Below are 16,948 nucleotides of genomic sequence, written 5' to 3'. Positions count from 1 at the left end.
AATTTTAAACGATGCTAAAAAAAAAAATCCCTCAATGTGCTGAAAAAGACGGTTTTTGGCGGTTTTTTCTAAGAACCGCTGCTGTGTCATGACAGCAGCCTTCAATTTTACTGACATCTTTGGGTTAAAGTTAGTTGCAGTTTTATAATCTCACTAAAAATTTGTTGCAGCTCACCTCATGTTTGTTCTCCTTATATGGTCATTTTAGATCCTCTTCCACCGTTGTCTGCCTCCAGGTATCTATTCACTGCTGACTGTAGATTCCGTATTTGCAATTTTGTATCGTGATTTTATGTCATTTCCTGTCTTAAAAACAACAGCCCACATCTGAGTTTCTTTTATTTTAGGTTTCATTTCAACCTCTTCCCCAGGAGAGGTCGCGTGAACCCGCGTCACCTGCACGCGGTCCCGCAAGAAGTCGAGTGGTACAGTGGAGCACACGCTTCATACGCCGTCCACTAGGGGGCATACTGACACCGGGTGTGCTTTTAGGGTTTTATTTATCTCGTGGTTTTAGGAGGGCTTTTATTATGACTAATAATTAGCTTTTTTTTTATTTATTTATTTGTAACGTAATATTACTTTATTAACATTTTCGAGCGTGAGAAATGTGCCGCCATTTTTATGTTCCAGAGAAACAGTCATGAATTACTCACCCGAGGACCTAGCCTCCTAAAACTGACTGCTGGTTATTATACCCTGTAGTTGTTTTTTGTTTGCTCTACTTTTTGTATGAATTATTAAAATGAAAAAGTCTTTTTAATAGGGGTGCTGTTAAATATTCAGATTGTCTTATGAGCTAATAAGTTGTAAACACCAAATACAGGTGAAACCAGATATTCACAAACACTGTATAAAAATAAACTTTTAAAAATCCCACGGACAAATCAGAATAAAATTTCCCCACTTTAATATGTTTTTGAAGACATTTGAATAAAAAAAAAAACTTGGGACATTTACACACCAGTACTAAATGCCTTCGAGCAATTTGGGGAAACTCAGATAATGTCAATATGGTGTCCAAGTTCTGTGTGCAAGAGATGAGTGCTTTGCCACAAAATGTGTGCATCAACCCTGAAACAAAAAGTCTTACGAGAGTGAGACGAGTCCTAAGCAGATTCTTTTGCAAATGCAAACAAATGGAGCGGAAATGTGTAAATATTTTAATTTAAAAATTGAAATAAATAAAAAAATTCTCATTATTTTGACATTTAGAAATACTTCCAGTCATTCTAACTAATGTAAAAAGACGAAAACGGTTGCATGCCAAATAAATGCTCAATTAAAAGGTCATAAACAAAGAGACTCCACAACAGCACTGCTCAGAGACAATTAAGCGTGTCATCTTTGCCATTTATTAAAAATTATTTACATCAAGACGTGCTGTGAGGCGGTTCACTGCCCTCGCCCCCGGAACATTTCATCCTGCGATTTAAGCAACTCGCTCGGAACCAGGCGGCAAACCGGAAACAGACGATGAGCTACACTTCCCGTTATACAAAACGGGGAGATAAATGCGTTTAAAATGTCTTCACGAGGCACCAAAACAACAACAAAGAAAACATGAATCATTCTGGCAGCTGGTGATGAAAAGAAAGCATGTCCAAGTTTCAGACCGCTCATTAAATCGCACGATGACACACCACTGTGGAAATAATCAGCAACACAAACGGCGGCATTAACTGTGACATGTGTCGGTCCGGAGCGTCACGCAACATTTGGTGGGTTTTTATCTTAAACACCTTTAAATCCTTAAATCAGTGCTGAAAATCTGTTGTTTTCCATAAAAAAGCCCCCTCTGACAAAGAGATTAAAGTGATGTTTACCGAATGAGGTCGTTCTACGTCACGAAGGACGCAGAAACAGACAAAAAGCTGCAATTACACCCGCAGCCAAATCAGTCATTATGGCAAGGAAAATGTTCTTAAAGCGAGACTTTTAATGAATAGTGTGGGATTTTGGAGATTTGATGATGATTGGGAGATTTTGGTGAGACTGGTAGCTGCGGAGTGAGCGGATCAGATCAGTTAGCTCCTGATCAAGTTTATGGACATGGACGTCAGGATGACCTTTCATTAATTCATTTCTACCATTGTTGCCTTTTCTTGCGGTCAGGGATCGATCAAAATCATTACAACACCCACAAATGGCCCCCGAGCCACACTTTGGACACCCCTGCATTAAAACACAAAACATTTTTTGGTCCAGTTTCTAGTGCAAATATCTTTGTACGCTTGAAATAAGACAAAACTAAATTACAAGGAACTTTTCAGCAAGAAATAGGAGCTTGTTTTAAGTAAATAATTCCTTAATACTGACTTTAAAAAAAGCAATAGTTCCACTTAGAACATGGGTAAAATTTCTTACTCCAAGTGAAACAAATATACCAGTGGAACTTGTACTATTTAAAATGAACAAAGAATTATTCACTTATTTAGCTCATCTTTTGCTGAATCATTACTTTGAAACTAATTTAGTCTAATCTCAAGTGTGCTGAGAGCTTGTATGTTTTTGTAGGGCAAAAATATTTAAATTGAATTTGGATGTTTTTTTTCTTTTCCTCCAAGTATACAATGCACCATTTCCACAGCATGATGCCTCCACTACCATACATAAGTCTTGTCATTAAGACCAAAGAGACCAATCTGACCATAAAGAGTTTCTCTGATCCGTGCAGAGCTGATAACAGTTTGAGTCAAATGGATGAAAGTTGAAGATAAAGTTCTGCAACAACAACAAGCTCACATCAGAACTGGTTCTGGATTGGTCAAAGTACATTAGCAATACTGATTGGACCGGATGTCCATCCTGTTGAACATTTGTGGGTGATGCTTAAAATTTATCAGCATTTCTGGAAAGACGATGCAGTCAGAATGACTGCCAGACTACAACGAAGAAAACTTTACAAAAAGACATTTGACAAAATATTAGTGGGTGTATGTAGATATATTTTAGCGTGCATGTACACGTTTGACCAATTGGACGGTAGAGAAAACGGTGAATTATTGTTTTGAAAAATAAAATCGCTGGTTGTATGTTGTATTGTTGACCCACCATAAAAATAAAAAGCCAAACTTCTGACCAGCATTGTACGGGTGAAGAGTATTAACACACAATTGATTTCATCACAAAACTGTTATTTTCTGGAAAACACCCAATTAAAGAAACATCACCAGCACAAGAGACGATTCTGCTCCGACGGAAAAAAAAAATCATGCAGAATTCTGATATTGGAGGGAAAAAAAATCAGGTTGCGATGAAGTGCCCCATCTTAGCTTTCCAAAGCGGTGTTGGCTACAGAACAGTCAAATGAAAAACCTCCAGAGTTCTCCAGCAACGAAACACAAGACAACCACGTTTACAGGCAGTACAGTCTCCACACACGGTGAACGCCGTCGTTTCTTCTTCTTCTTCTTGGGTTTATACTTTTCAGCAGAAATGCTGACGTTTGTGTATTAACTTAAAAGACGCTCACGCTACAGGCTTAAAAAAAAAAAAAATCTGAAACTAGTTATAAATACATCGAACTCATCTTACTTCAAGGAACACGGACACAAAATGAAGATATGTAAAAAAAAAAAAAAAAAAAAATGAACAAAAACAAAAAAACGGACGTTCCAAAAGTCTGAGGACGTAGAAGCGGACGAGACCGAGAACCGGCAGAGGATTCAGACTGAAGTCAGCTGCTGTTCGCCGGCGGCGGCAGCCGGTCCATTTTCCACCACAGTCCGAGCGACGAACCTCAGAAGCCCCCCGTGTTGGAAAAAGATAACGTCCACCTCGGAGTCGAACAGCGCCGTGACGCTGAACGACGTCCCTTTGCTGGTCTGGAGTGAAAAAAATACAAAAGGAAATCAGTGAACTGTGGAGATTCCCAGAGACGCAGATGCGGCTCAGATGCCTTACCCTGACGGTGAGCTGCTGCCGCGGCCGCAGGCTCTCCGGCAGCGCCACGCTGAAGCGCTCCTTCCCACTCAGCTCCAGCGTGTCGGCGTTTTGCCCCGACACAAACTGCAGCGGCATTATGCCCATCCCCACCAGCTGGCTCTTGTGGAGCTTCTCAAAGCTCTCGGCGATGACGGCACGGACGCCCTGGAGAAAAAAAAAACAATTAATCATTTGTTAGAATGGCCCAGTCAAAGTCCACCTCGGAGTCAAACAAGGTGGACTCTGAGGTAGACTAAATCCACCTAAATCCAATTAGAAAATGGATGTTCACAAATTATTTTAATGTAATTTCAATAATATACAATCAACATTCATGGTGTGTAATGTTAAAGTATGACTATAAGTGTGTGTGCGTTTGTTTGTAATACCTTGTGGGGACCATTTTCCTGACACTATGTTGTGGGGACACACTGCTCCTTGTGGGGACAGAAGCCTGGTCCCCACAAGGAGAAACACTGTTTTTGGGTCAGGGGTCAGATTTAGGACTACGGTGTGAATTGAGTTTTGGTTAGGGTTGGGATAAGGATAAGGGTTTAGGATGTAAGTCAATGGAAAGTCCCCACAAATATAGCCACACAAACATATGTGTGTGCGTGTGTGTGTGTGTGCGGGTGGGTGTGTGTGCGCGTGTGTGATTTACCAGCAGGTACGGTCCCTTAGCTACCCAGTCCCTGGAGTTTCCAGAGCCGTAGTCTTTTCCTGCCAGGATGATGAGGGGTGTGCCGTCTCTCTGATAGCGATCAGCTGCCTCAAACACATCCAGCTGCACGCACACACACACACACACACACACACACACACACACGGAGAACAATTGAAACTGGACTCAGGCTGAATCAANCACACACACACACACACACACACACACACACACACACACACACACGGAGAACAATTGAAACTGGACTCAGGCTGAATCAACCAGCACTCAACGTTTACATGGACTAGAATGGTTAGGTTTCCACTCACAGTCTGGCCGGAGGGAATGTGCAGAGTCTTTGGGCCTGGCTTGCCGATGAACCGATTGTGGAGCTTGATGCTGGCAAAGGTTCCTCTCGTCATCACCGCGTCGTTCCCTCGGCGAGCGCCGTACGAGTTAAACTCCCGTGGCGTCAGCCTGGAGCCGAGGAGACACAACGTTAGAGTTCAGTTCATTTGAAGCGACTTGGTGAATGAAAAGCTGCCTGTCACAATTAGCAATATATCAATGACACGCTGCTAACATTTGATGCTAAGTGCGAACTACGCACTGACACTTTTGCCTGTTTTCCCTGTCTAAGCTTTAAGATCATTGTTTATTAAAAAGCAATTTTTAATTCTTTTTATTAGTTGTTTTCTATTGTTTTATTTGTTTTGGATATTTAAAATGTTAAATGTTTATAAGAATTTAAAGTTTATTCATCTTCTACCATTACATAGAAAATGCTCTCAAAACAACTTCTGGGACCATTTATCGTCCAGAGAAACCAGCCCATCAGCTGGTCTGACACCGACCGTTTGCTCTGCAGGTACTTGGCGGCGGCGCTGACTCTGGAAATGCTGCCGGCTGGTGAGATGTGATCCGTGGTCACTTTGTCTCCGAGGAACAGTAAGGCGTGAGCGTTTTCTATCGACTGGGGCGGAGGAATATCTTTACTCTGGGATGAAAAAAACGATAAAAGAGAAGAGGTGAGAAGGCGACGGTTGCTGCGATGCAGGAATAAGCGCCGGCTCTGATGGAGGTACTTACGAGTTTGCTGAAGAACGGTGGCGAGCGGATATACGTGGACTTGTGATCCCAGGGGAAAACCACCGAGTCTGGACATTCAATCTTGTTCCAAAACGTGTTCCCTTTCTGAAGGAGAACAAAAGTGTCACGGTTTGCATGCACAGCAGGATTTATTCAACAACAACAGAACGGGTTCTGACCTCCAACCTCCTCCTGAGGTCCTTAAAGATGGCGGAGATGACCGTGTCCTCCTCGGTCTGTTGGACTTCCTCTCTGGATGGCCAAATGTCACGAAGATACACTTCCTTACCCTCCGAAGTCCAGCCTGTTCAATTTGAAACATAAGCTGAAAATCAAGCTGTATTTGCAAGAGCTTTCCAAGGGAAAGCAGAGTGAACACAAGGCTTGAAGAAGAAGAAAAAAATCATATCCTTTTTCACATTTTGACACTTTTTTAGGTCATTTTTTCTTTGCTAAATTGTTCAGACTCAATCAGATTGGATGAAGATCCAAACATTTCTGGAACAACTTCACCTGCTCCCAAGAAGCACCAGAGAGGGACGAGGATCTGGTGATTGAAGCTTTCCTGCAGCACTTTAAATACTGAGCCGACCAAACGCTTTCTTGGTTTGATTGGGGATCAAAATTGCAACATTTGTTACGTTTTCAGTGGTTCGCTTTCACACAGCACTGTGTCAAACAAACCGAACTAATTGACAAACCTGTCCAGCTCCCTCGTCTGTGGAGGAAACAACACAAAAACCTCAGAAGAAGACGCAAGTGCAAACTTCTTCTTTGCAAAATGTAAACAAAAATGGAGTAGTGTCAGATTTTGGCTGTTGTAGGATTTCTCTTTTGTCTTTGGCTAAAGTCCACAAGACATGTCTCCTGCTAGCACGAGACACATGCATTTGTTTGGGTTGTATTTACCCAGAATGCAGTGCTCTATAATCTACTTCCAGCTTTTAGACTAAAATGTTTCATTTTAGTTTCATCTGTGTAAAAAAAAAAAAAAAAAAAACAGAAGCAAAGAAATACTTCTAAAAATGACTAAATAATTCCAGAACTTTTCCAAAGCATCTATGCAGAGCAAATTAAACGTTTAGATTAAAATACAATCAGATTGCTGAAGATAAGTGATTTTTTATTTTTACTTCGTCGGCAGTTGAGAGGTGACTAAACAAGACGCTGAATCCCTTCCTGCTCACTGACTGTAATCCGACCAAATTCCTCAAATCCCCGGCTGATCTCCAGCTTCTAGACAAACAGCTTAATGGAGCTGCGGGCGGCGCTCGTCTCACCTAGAGGCTCTTTCTCAAAGTCGATTCCCACTGTGCCTGCGATGGCGTACGCCACCACCAAGGGAGGGGAGGCCAGATAGTTGGCGCGCACGCAGTCACACAGCCGGCCTTCGAAGTGCCTGTTGCCAGACAACACACCGCAGGCCACCAGGTCCCCCTGAAACGATGGACAGCGGCGTAGAGTCTGAGTGAGGGCAGACGGAGAGCGGCGTGGCAGCGGTGGGGGGAGTTACCTTTTTGATGGCGTCGACTACGGCTTCTGGTAGTGGCGCCGTGTTCCCCACGCAGGTGGCGCAGCCATAACCTATGACCTCAAACCTGTCACATGATCACAGCCATTATTTATGCAACTTTGATTCATAGTAACTTTAATGTTAATCAGTATATTCGATGTGTAATTGATTTTAATGATGGTATTTGACTGGATGATGTTTTTATGGTTTAAAGCACTTTAAAGTTCTCTGTTACTGAAGTGAGCAAAACAAATAAACTTGACATCCCATAAAAGAAAAAAAAAGTTTTATCTTTGTTTTCTTATTTTAAAACATAAAAATAAAATGCTTATAAAAGTTACAAGTTTCCTGCAGTATATTATTATAAAATATGTTTAGGTGATTGAATTATTACATGAGTTTTATTTAACCAGCTCGAGGCTAAAACCTTCTCTCTGAGATGTAAAGTGTAAATATGTAACTGAAACCTGCTGATATCATTTCCTGCGCTGTCAGTGCGTAAAAGCTGCTCACCCCAGCTGGTTGAAGTAAGGCAGGACTCCACTGGCGTTGAGGTAGTGGGTGACCATCCCACTTCCAGGAGCCAGGCTGGTCCGGATGTAGGGCTTGACGACGAGCCCGGCTTCCACGGCCTTCTTGGCCATCAGGCCTGTCGACGGCGAGGAACAGAGTGAGCGAAGCCGAGCTGCGACCTTCACGAAAAGTGTTCTCACGCTATCTGTGTTGTCTCCAGCTCCCATCGCCTTGAAGCTGAGCTAAACTTTGCTGAGAAGACTAAACAGTTCACGTCTGAATTTAAACTTTGGCATACCTGCGGTGAGCATGACAGACGGGTTGCAGTTGTTGGTGCAGCTGATGACGGCGGCGATGACCACGGAGCCGTGCGCCAGCTGATACTCCTGACCGCCGTGCAGGAAGGGGATGCGGACGTCCTGCTTCTCCTTGGAGATGTGGAAGCCTTTAAATCCCACCTGGGACAAGAGGAGAAGTTACTGGGAAGCTCTGCTGCCTAGCAACAGGAGGCATCAATAAGTACTCCCATCCAGGTCACCTTCTCGTTGAGGCAGCTCTGGAAGTCGTCCTTCATGCTGCTGATGGCCACTCTGTCTTGGGGTCTTTTGGGTCCGCTTACGTGGGGAACCATGGAGCTCAGGTTGATCTCGATCACCTGCACAAACATCGCTAGCTTCAGCGGAGCTCATTGATACGTCTTCTAAAACGCTTCAGACAACACATTTAAGTTGACAGAGAGTCGAGCACAAAGGAAGACAGCTCATCTAAATTAGAATACAATTTTAAAAGTTAATTCAATTCAAAAATTACAGTGTAATATATTAAGAGTTCATTTCTATGAAATTTAAAGGAAATGGTTTAAAGATAATGAAAACCCAAAATAATGTTTCTCACTAAGTCAAATTAAGATTTTTAATAAAAAGCATCAAGCAGTAGCAGGCAGTCACTATAACAAACATGTCCAAAACGTTTGTTATGTCACGTTTTTTCAACATTAGTCCATATTCTACTAACGTTGAAAAAAGAAATTCCAATTGCAGTGTTTTCATTAAGAAACAATTAAAATGAAAACGTTTGTTCATAGTTAAACACGCCGCGCCATCCTCCTCCTTCTACTACTTCCTGTTGTCTTCTTTGACTTTTCCATCAGTAGTGACATACAGCTGCTGATCATGTGACTCGTGTGGCGTGACAGAAGCGTTTCCATTGCAGTTCTGTGAAATACACTAATTTTAATGGAGCTGAAAAACCACCTCATCCTAGCGCCAAAGCTTTTTAACAAAAAACTGGAGTTTTTTCAAAATTGGCAACTTTTCATTAAGCAAATACATTTTTAATTCCAATTTTCACTATTTTTGGTCCTCAACAGGCCTTTGCTAAAGTCTTTAGCTGCTCACAGAACAGAGGAAATAAAGTGTCACACAGGCTGACTGCTCCTTTTCCCTTTTTGTAATCTGATGTGAAATTACCTCTGAGAACTGAGGATCTTCTGAGGATTCTTCATAGCTTCGGAAAAGATTTACAGCCTTCATGTAGGACTCCAGTAATTCAAGCTTTTCATCAGTAAAATCTGGAAGGATGAATTAAAATACATTACAGAAAAAAACGGGACATTTCACACAAAATCCACATTTTTAGCTCAAATACATTTTGTTGTGTACGACTTGTAGTTTGTGTTAAAATATCGTTGACGTCTTTTAATTAATTTTAGAATAAAATGTTTCTGCAGCGGTAGATAAATGGATTTCTGCTGTTAAGCTACATAAATAGCTGAACAGATAAAGTGTAACACTCTGACCTGGAGGGGGCGGGGCATGAAGTGCCTCATTTGCATTTAAAGAGACGGTACTAAAACAAGTTGCTCTCAAACGCACTTCAGCAAGCAATGCAGTTCCAATTTAAATAAACCCCAAGTGAATGATTTAAATATGAAAAGGACAACATTAAAAGCCTGATATGTCCACTTTAATTGCTCCTCGTTTTACTCACTTGTCTTTTTAAAGTGCTTGAGTGTTACGTGGTCGACGGGGAAGAAGCTGACGGTGGCGTTGTATTCTGGACACATATTGGCGATGGTGGTCCGGTCAGGCGCCGACAACTGGGAGACACCTGGTCCAAAAAACTCCACAAACTTCCCAGAGATTCCCGCCTGCCGCAAGTGCTGAGAAAACAAAAGACCAGAGAGATAAACCCGAAGCTCAGAGCGTTGTTATCTGGAAGAATTAAAGCTTTTCTGGTTGAACGATCCTAAAAAGGAACCTTTGTGATGCCGAGGACGATGTCGATGGAGGTGGCCAGCGGGTTGATGGAGCCCACCAGTTTGCAGCCCATCACCTGAGGTAGGGTCAGCGACACCGGTTGGCCCAGCATCACTGCTTCAGACTCGATTCCTCCGACGCCTGAAGGAAATCGTGAAGCCAGTTACTGATGATGCGGTCTAAACAAAAAGCTGAGAAGCGTTGGTGAGAAGAGGCCGTACCCCATCCCAGGATTCCCAGGCCGTTGATCATGGTGGTGTGGGAGTCGGTGCCCACCACGCTGTCGGGATAGATCAGTCCGTCGCTGACCTGCACCACCCTGGACAGATACTCCAGGTTCACCTGGTGGATGGTGCCGACGTCCGGAGGAACCACGTTCACATTTTTAAAAGCCTTCGAACACCACTGTCGGGCAGACGAGGAGAAACGTCGGTGCTCAACGAAGAGTCTTGTCCAAATGAACATTCATTTTATCTTCTCTACGGGAAAATCCAAACACAAGCGATGTTTTGGTACCTTAAAAAAATGAAGCCTCTCTTTGTTTCGCTGCAGTTCCATTTCCTGGTTCTTCAAAGCCGTTTCCACTCTGCAGAAAAGATTAAGTAAAATCCACAATGAGCTCCAAAACGGAAAACACTGAGAAAAACAATAACATCTACATCACCTTGCCAGTATGCTTAACATGTGCACGACCTTTGAACTTTCCCACATCAAAATGAATAACAGGAATCCTCTCTAATGCCTAATTTAGGATAATCTTGCTCTCATATTTTCACTGTTGCTGCAATTCTGCAAGTATTTTAGTGGGTGGTGTGTTTAGGGTTATGAACAAGTGTTTGTTTTCTGACACACAAACACACACACACAGGTGTGCGCACACGCGCGCGCGCACACACACACACACACACACACACACTTAGTGTTTTGGATGTAGCCTCAACAGAGCAGAGCTGAGTTGTTCTTTCAGCAATTGGCCTTTTTTTGAGTCTGTATTCTCTACTTAACAATTATTTACTAAATTTGTTGATGACTATTTCAATAATCAATTAATCGCAATTAATCGAATGAATCATTTCAGCCCTAGTTCAAAGGTCACGAGTACTTCTGCAAGCTCTTTGAATCTAGTCCCATTGTTACACAGACTGAACCAGTCAAACCCTCTGACTGATGAAGACGTACTCAGAAACGGGCTGCAGGTGGAAGGGGCAGAGCAGGGGAGTGTTTTCGATCTGCTGGACAGAGGTAGGACGGCCCGACGAGGCGGGGGGGTCGCTGCAGGCGGCCTTGCTGCAGGAGCCCCGCTGGCCCCCGCAGTGGGAGCCACCTCTGGACGGAGGCCGGGCCGCTGTGGACCGAGGAGGAGGCTGGCTCTGGTTGGAGCTGTCGCCTCCACCCGGGTTGGGAGCGTTCTGTATGGCGCTGGTATGACAAGGATCGATGGTTAAAAGGAAATAAAGACCGACGTAAGCAAACAAAGGTGGGATTTCTTTTCAGTTAATCAACAAACCATTTGCTGTAATCGATTTGTAGCGAGTGGTCTACGATGAGGTCCGTGGGGCATTTCGGGTTGACTAGGTCGGGGTCGACGCCGTGTTTGGCCACAGCGTCTCTCATAGCTGCCAGGTCCACCATAGCAGGAATACCACTGATACAGAACAACAACAACAAAGAAAAAGTTTTTTGTTTTTTTTTTTGTTCCCAACAATCGCTTTCTTCACAGCTGAGGAATTAAAAAGTGAGTAAACTCACGTGAAGTCCTGCAGAAGGACTCGAGCCGGGGAGAACGGCACCGCTGCCTTTTCCTGCTGCTGCTGCCAGTCCAAGATGTTCTGCACATCCTCCTCTTTCGTGTAGAAACCGTCACAGTTGCGAATCGCCGCCTCCAGCAAGATCCGGATGGACAGCGGCAGTTTGTCTGAGTGTCACAAAATAAAGAGTTGACTCACCAGGGGCTACGGCCGACGTTACGACCGATACGGCGCGGCGGTGAACTCACCGTATCTCGGGTCGCCTAATTTACGTGGGTTGTAGAACTTGATACCATCTGGTAACGTGTCGATCAGATGGGCGTACGGGTGCTCTGAGGAGGACAAGTTAATGCTCAGACCAAAAAGAACATTTAATGTCTTCTAGTCATTAAAAAATATCACTGAAACTCTTTTAAATTCTTTTTTTAAACAAAGAATCATATGACAGCAGTAACAGTGTTCCTGCAGGTTTCACCAACTCAAATTTAGGGCATTTTAAGACCATTATGAATAAAATTTAAGGCCTGTACAAAAATGTATAAAAGAAAGATTCTTCAGAGTTATTGCAGATGGTTGTGATATCATGTTGCAAAGACGAACGTCGCCCAGTCAACTGGTGATAAATTTACACTTACAAACAAAAGACACAAGCTAGCTATTAGCAGCTTGTTACCTCATAGGCCACAGTGTATGAAGATGTCTCCACGTGACTCAAACTTCTGCCTGACAGAAAAGTCCCGTGAAAAAAATACTGCATAGAATATATAGGAATAAATAGTTCTGCCACGACAAAATTTGAGACCTGTGATTAATTTGTTTGATTAATTTAAAGGGGCAGTAATATGTTAACCAGACACCTACTACCATTTTATGGCATAGTCAAGAAACAAAGTTACCTTCAGTTGTTATAAAAAAAAATGCTATATTTATACCAACTGTGACTTAAAAGGAATTTTATTCAGGGCTTTCCCTAGTGTATTATAAGCCTGGCGGGCCCCCAGGCTTTACTTGCTCCCCCACGAGGCTAAGTGTCATTTGTTTATTTTAAATTAGTTTTTTTTATACACCAAAAACATTGACAGTAAAGACAGGATAAGATGGTTTAAAGTTGACTTGTTGGACTGCCGTCACCTGCTCATGCACCTCTGAATTTTTGTAACTTCATTTTTTAACACAAAACATGGTGTGCCACTGGTGGACTGTCCCAAGGCCTCCAACACCAGGCTTAGCAGGTTTTCTGGGGGAAACCCTGTTATTAATTTATGTAACGCCTTGAAATTGGACCCCTGTATCTTTAAAACTCCTGCTCTTTCTGAAACTCTGCCTTCAGGAAGTCAACATAACATAGCTCCTCTATTAAACCTTCAACAACATTTTTACCAGTGTTACACTGAGAAGAAGCTCCTATAATGAACTCAAGTGTTCTACACATGTTTGCTAATTGCTGCCGGCTAGTCTAGGAGCTGAGTGGGGGAGTTGCTGCTCTGGCTGCTCTGTGAGGCGGAAACTCGGGAACTGCAGCTCAGAGGTGGAGCTGCGACTCGAAGGGAAAGCGAAATCCCTCCAGGCTGTTTGCACAACTGAATGGTTGCCATGGAGATTAAAAGATTTCTCAAACATGAATGAAAGAATCAAAGCAACGCTCCAGGTATGTTTTTGATGGTGACATCATGCAACATTATAACATGATGCAAAGCTAATACTGCCCCTTTAAGACCAACCGTCTAAAGCATTCAGAGCATCAAACTGTAAGTTCATCTCTCATCTTCCTCAACTTTACCACATCTATTGTCAGATCACACAATACACGGATGAGACCTTTCGTCAAGAAGAGACACAGCAACAACACTGCCTGCTTTGTGCCGTTTAAGATTTTAAAAGCTTACTGACTCAAACACAGAAGCACGTACGGAGGTTTTCATGTTATTGTTCAGAAATGTAAACAGACGGGAGCCACATTTCTGCAAAGGAGATAATGAGCAGGAGGGACGGACACACTGGGGGGATTCCTTATCTCTGCACCATTTCCTGAAAACAGACTCAACAATATGGTGGCGTTGCAGCATGACGTATTGACAAAGGTAAAGGCTGGTTTACTGTATCAAGTTAGGCAGAGGTTTTAAGGAGTTACAGGCTAGAAATTAAATTGGACTTCATATTCACCAGTCTGATTAGAGCAACAATGTTTTCAAACTTATGACGGAGTTGCATTACTGCAAAAAATAAATTGTACGAAACGAGAAGAATTAAGTCATAATAATACCAGAAAAAAAGGTGTTATGAGAAAAAAAGTATATTATTCAGAATAAAGCCATAATATCAGTGGATTCAAGTATTAATGTTATGACAACTCCCATGCAAACAAAATGGAGAATGTTTAAATTTCTGTGGAGCTATGTCATATTTTAAGACCTCAGCCTCAAATTATTGTCAGTAGCAGAACTTTAAAACATGTTAACATTCTGACTTCATTCGCATAACACTATGACTTTATTCTCGTAATATTATGACTTTATTCTTATATTTAAAAAAAAAAGTACAAAAAAGTCTTAGTCTGGCCCTATTGATCTGTCATAAAAACCACAGTTGGAGAGCAATGTCAGTCGAGCAGCTGACTGCTGGCTACCGGAGCAGATGCCACCACTAATCATACATGGTACGGATTACATTATTAGGTGTGCAATAATCAATATAGAACAAGTTTAGCAGACATAGTAATATTTGTTGCTTTTGTTAGATCATGTTTTAAACTACAAACAGTTTACTCAAAATTACTGTATCTAACTTTAAAAATCTCAGACGTAAGATTAGAAAAGAGCTGTAAAAACAAAAAAGCTTAATTTCCCCCGTTAAATGAAACATAATTACTGTTAGAATAGAAGAAAATACTTCTTCTATTCTGTTAATTAAAAGAGACCCTACCGTCACCTGAGAAAATTATTATTCTCAACAATAGTTCATAAACAATCTTCATCTTTTTATGTTTAGTTTCTCTCTATGCGACAGCCTGATTTAACATTAAAATGTCCTGTCACACATACAGTATTGTGGATTTTTACAAAATACTGCCTTGCAGGTATGTTCACCGGCTATAAAACGACTCTATGCAAATAGAGGTTGTCACAGATAAAACCAATTGATGGATACTGACTACAGAGCAGCAACAAGAAAAAGAATAAACACAGTAGAACCAGATTAGTCTCACGCTTCAGTAGATGCAAGAGTGAAAAAGAAAAACAAAGTAAAATAGTTTCCTACTCAGTTTCCATGACAAAATCACATACTTTTCAGACTAAATTTGATTTAATATTGAGGTATTTTAACAAGACTTAACTATATTTGTATGGCAGATATTTCTACAATGGTAAAGAATTGAAAACAAATCATTCATATTCCTGTCAGTATGAGGAGATGGTTGGATAATATTTAGACAGTTGTATATGAGGTAAAGTTTGGAACTTCAGATCTTCAGAAAATATATAAATCAAATTTCCTATTTGTTTCCTTCGTAGGAACCCTGAATGCCACACAGTGAAGCCAGGTATGGACTCTACATATTTACCACATAGAAACAATATAAATATTCTGCATATAACCATTCACTGTTGAATCTTATGTGTTATTACCAACATAGATATAAATACAGATGCTACGGTAATAGAGTAAAAACAAAAACTGTATAACCGAATCTAGGTAGCAGCACCACAATGTGTATACAGGTGTGTAATTATGTATTAGTTTGCGCGTTAATAGTGTTATAATAGGTAATACTGTAAAGCAGTAAAATTAAGAATTGAGTAATAATGTATATGAGATACAAACATTGATAAAGCAGGTACTTTTTTTTACATAAACCTTTTGCTTGTTGTTAAATATATTAAAATTTTGAGTTTTTCACTGGCTCTGGTTTGAAAGGCCGATTTTTTCCCCCCAGCAAATATTATAACACTAAACCCAGTCTCTTCATAAATTATGTAATGACTGTAAACGGCCAAGGTAAAAGTGTTGTGTCCCAGGTTTTCATTAGAACATCTTAGCATGTTTTCATAATGACAGGGTGAGGAAGAAAGGTGCAGAGCTAGCCTAGGTGCGAGCTGCTAACATAGCCTCTTATCGTAAAGCACACTTGCGCAGAGCACTTATCGAACTACCGGCTTAACCTCTTCTAGAGATAACAAGAACCAGCTTAGTTATAAAACAAAACACAAGCAGAAGACATTTAGGTAAAAGTCGTGGCAAAGGCATCAAGAAAGACACCAACGGGTTTCGCCTTTAGCATTTTCTTTTTTACCATACTAGCTGTCATATCTGTGTTATCGCGTTAGCTACGTGCTGCTAGCTTCTCTGTCGGGGCCATTTATATAACGTTCACGTGAAACAGGCCGAAGTTCTCCTACGAGCGAAGAGTTCGTTTCAGAACGGTTTTTTTCGGTTAGTTTACGCGCTGTGGCCACTCATAGTTGTCCGTAGAAGGTTCGTAAAAGACTCGTTTTACCTTTAATTGTCGCATTGAGCGCCATGATGACTCCTGAAATCAACACGGGCCCCTTCTCACACTGCACAACCAACGCAGGGCTGACCAATTACAAAATAGCAAACAGTAATGTAACCAATCAGAGTACAGAGCTCCCCGGTCACGCCCAACCAGAAATTTGTAGTAGAATAAACATAAAAAAAAAAAAAAAAATTGAAACTATCTGGATAAAATAAAACCCATGTTTTTAAGAAATACAACAGGATTTGTTAAAGGTGAGAGTTGAGATACTATCTTATTATTATTATTATTATTAGGTAATAATGCCAAAATACTATCTCACAATAAGATTACATTCTCCTCAGTCATAATAATAAGAAATAGTCTCTGTCACTAATTAGCTTTCACATTATCATGAGATGCATAACTATAAAAGCAAAGTCAAAATTTTGAAAGGGCGTCTCGTAGTATTTGCATAGTATCTCATAATAATGAGATAGTGTGTTGTTATTATTATGTATTTATATAATTATAATTTAGCTATATCATAATTATTAAGTATAAAATTAGGATAAATTATAACTACAAGGTTCATAAGTGAAAAATATTGCTAAATAATTACGGACAACTAAGCCAAGCCACAAATATGAGATTCAAATCCTTTCGCATCAGTGTCACAAATGGCTTAAGACGATCATAAAATAGCACTGTGACTTTAAAAAACTGTTGCCATGTGACGTCAACGGTGTTGCTTTCAATGCACTT

At 41.2% G+C, this 16,948-nt stretch overlaps 1 protein-coding gene across 1 annotated transcript; it reads right to left on the bottom strand.

The window, feature by feature from the left end:
• Positions 1-3,575: 3,575 nt before the first annotated feature.
• Positions 3,576-16,309, bottom strand: ireb2 (iron-responsive element binding protein 2). Its single transcript, XM_007546812.2, has 22 exons — positions 16,205-16,309; positions 11,958-12,041; positions 11,711-11,876; positions 11,469-11,606; positions 11,141-11,380; positions 10,478-10,547; positions 10,183-10,366; positions 9,963-10,102; positions 9,693-9,864; positions 9,173-9,273; positions 8,242-8,358; positions 8,002-8,161; positions 7,704-7,839; positions 7,191-7,275; positions 6,958-7,114; positions 5,857-5,981; positions 5,678-5,782; positions 5,443-5,585; positions 4,918-5,065; positions 4,589-4,711; positions 3,907-4,092; positions 3,576-3,827 (listed from the first exon to the last, which is right to left on the bottom strand). The coding sequence occupies exons 1-22, from the start codon at positions 16,227-16,229 to the stop codon at positions 3,669-3,671; spliced, it is 2,964 nt and encodes a 987-aa protein (XP_007546874.1). The 5' UTR covers positions 16,230-16,309; the 3' UTR covers positions 3,576-3,668.
• Positions 16,310-16,948: the final 639 nt, after the last annotated feature.

This window comes from Poecilia formosa, unplaced genomic scaffold (genome assembly GCF_000485575.1).
Source record: "Poecilia formosa unplaced genomic scaffold, Poecilia_formosa-5.1.2 Scaffold17, whole genome shotgun sequence".
Classification (NCBI taxonomy): domain Eukaryota; kingdom Metazoa; phylum Chordata; class Actinopteri; order Cyprinodontiformes; family Poeciliidae; genus Poecilia; species Poecilia formosa.
The sequence above is the reverse complement of the archived record's forward strand: the minus strand, read 5'-3'. Positions and strand labels throughout refer to the sequence as shown.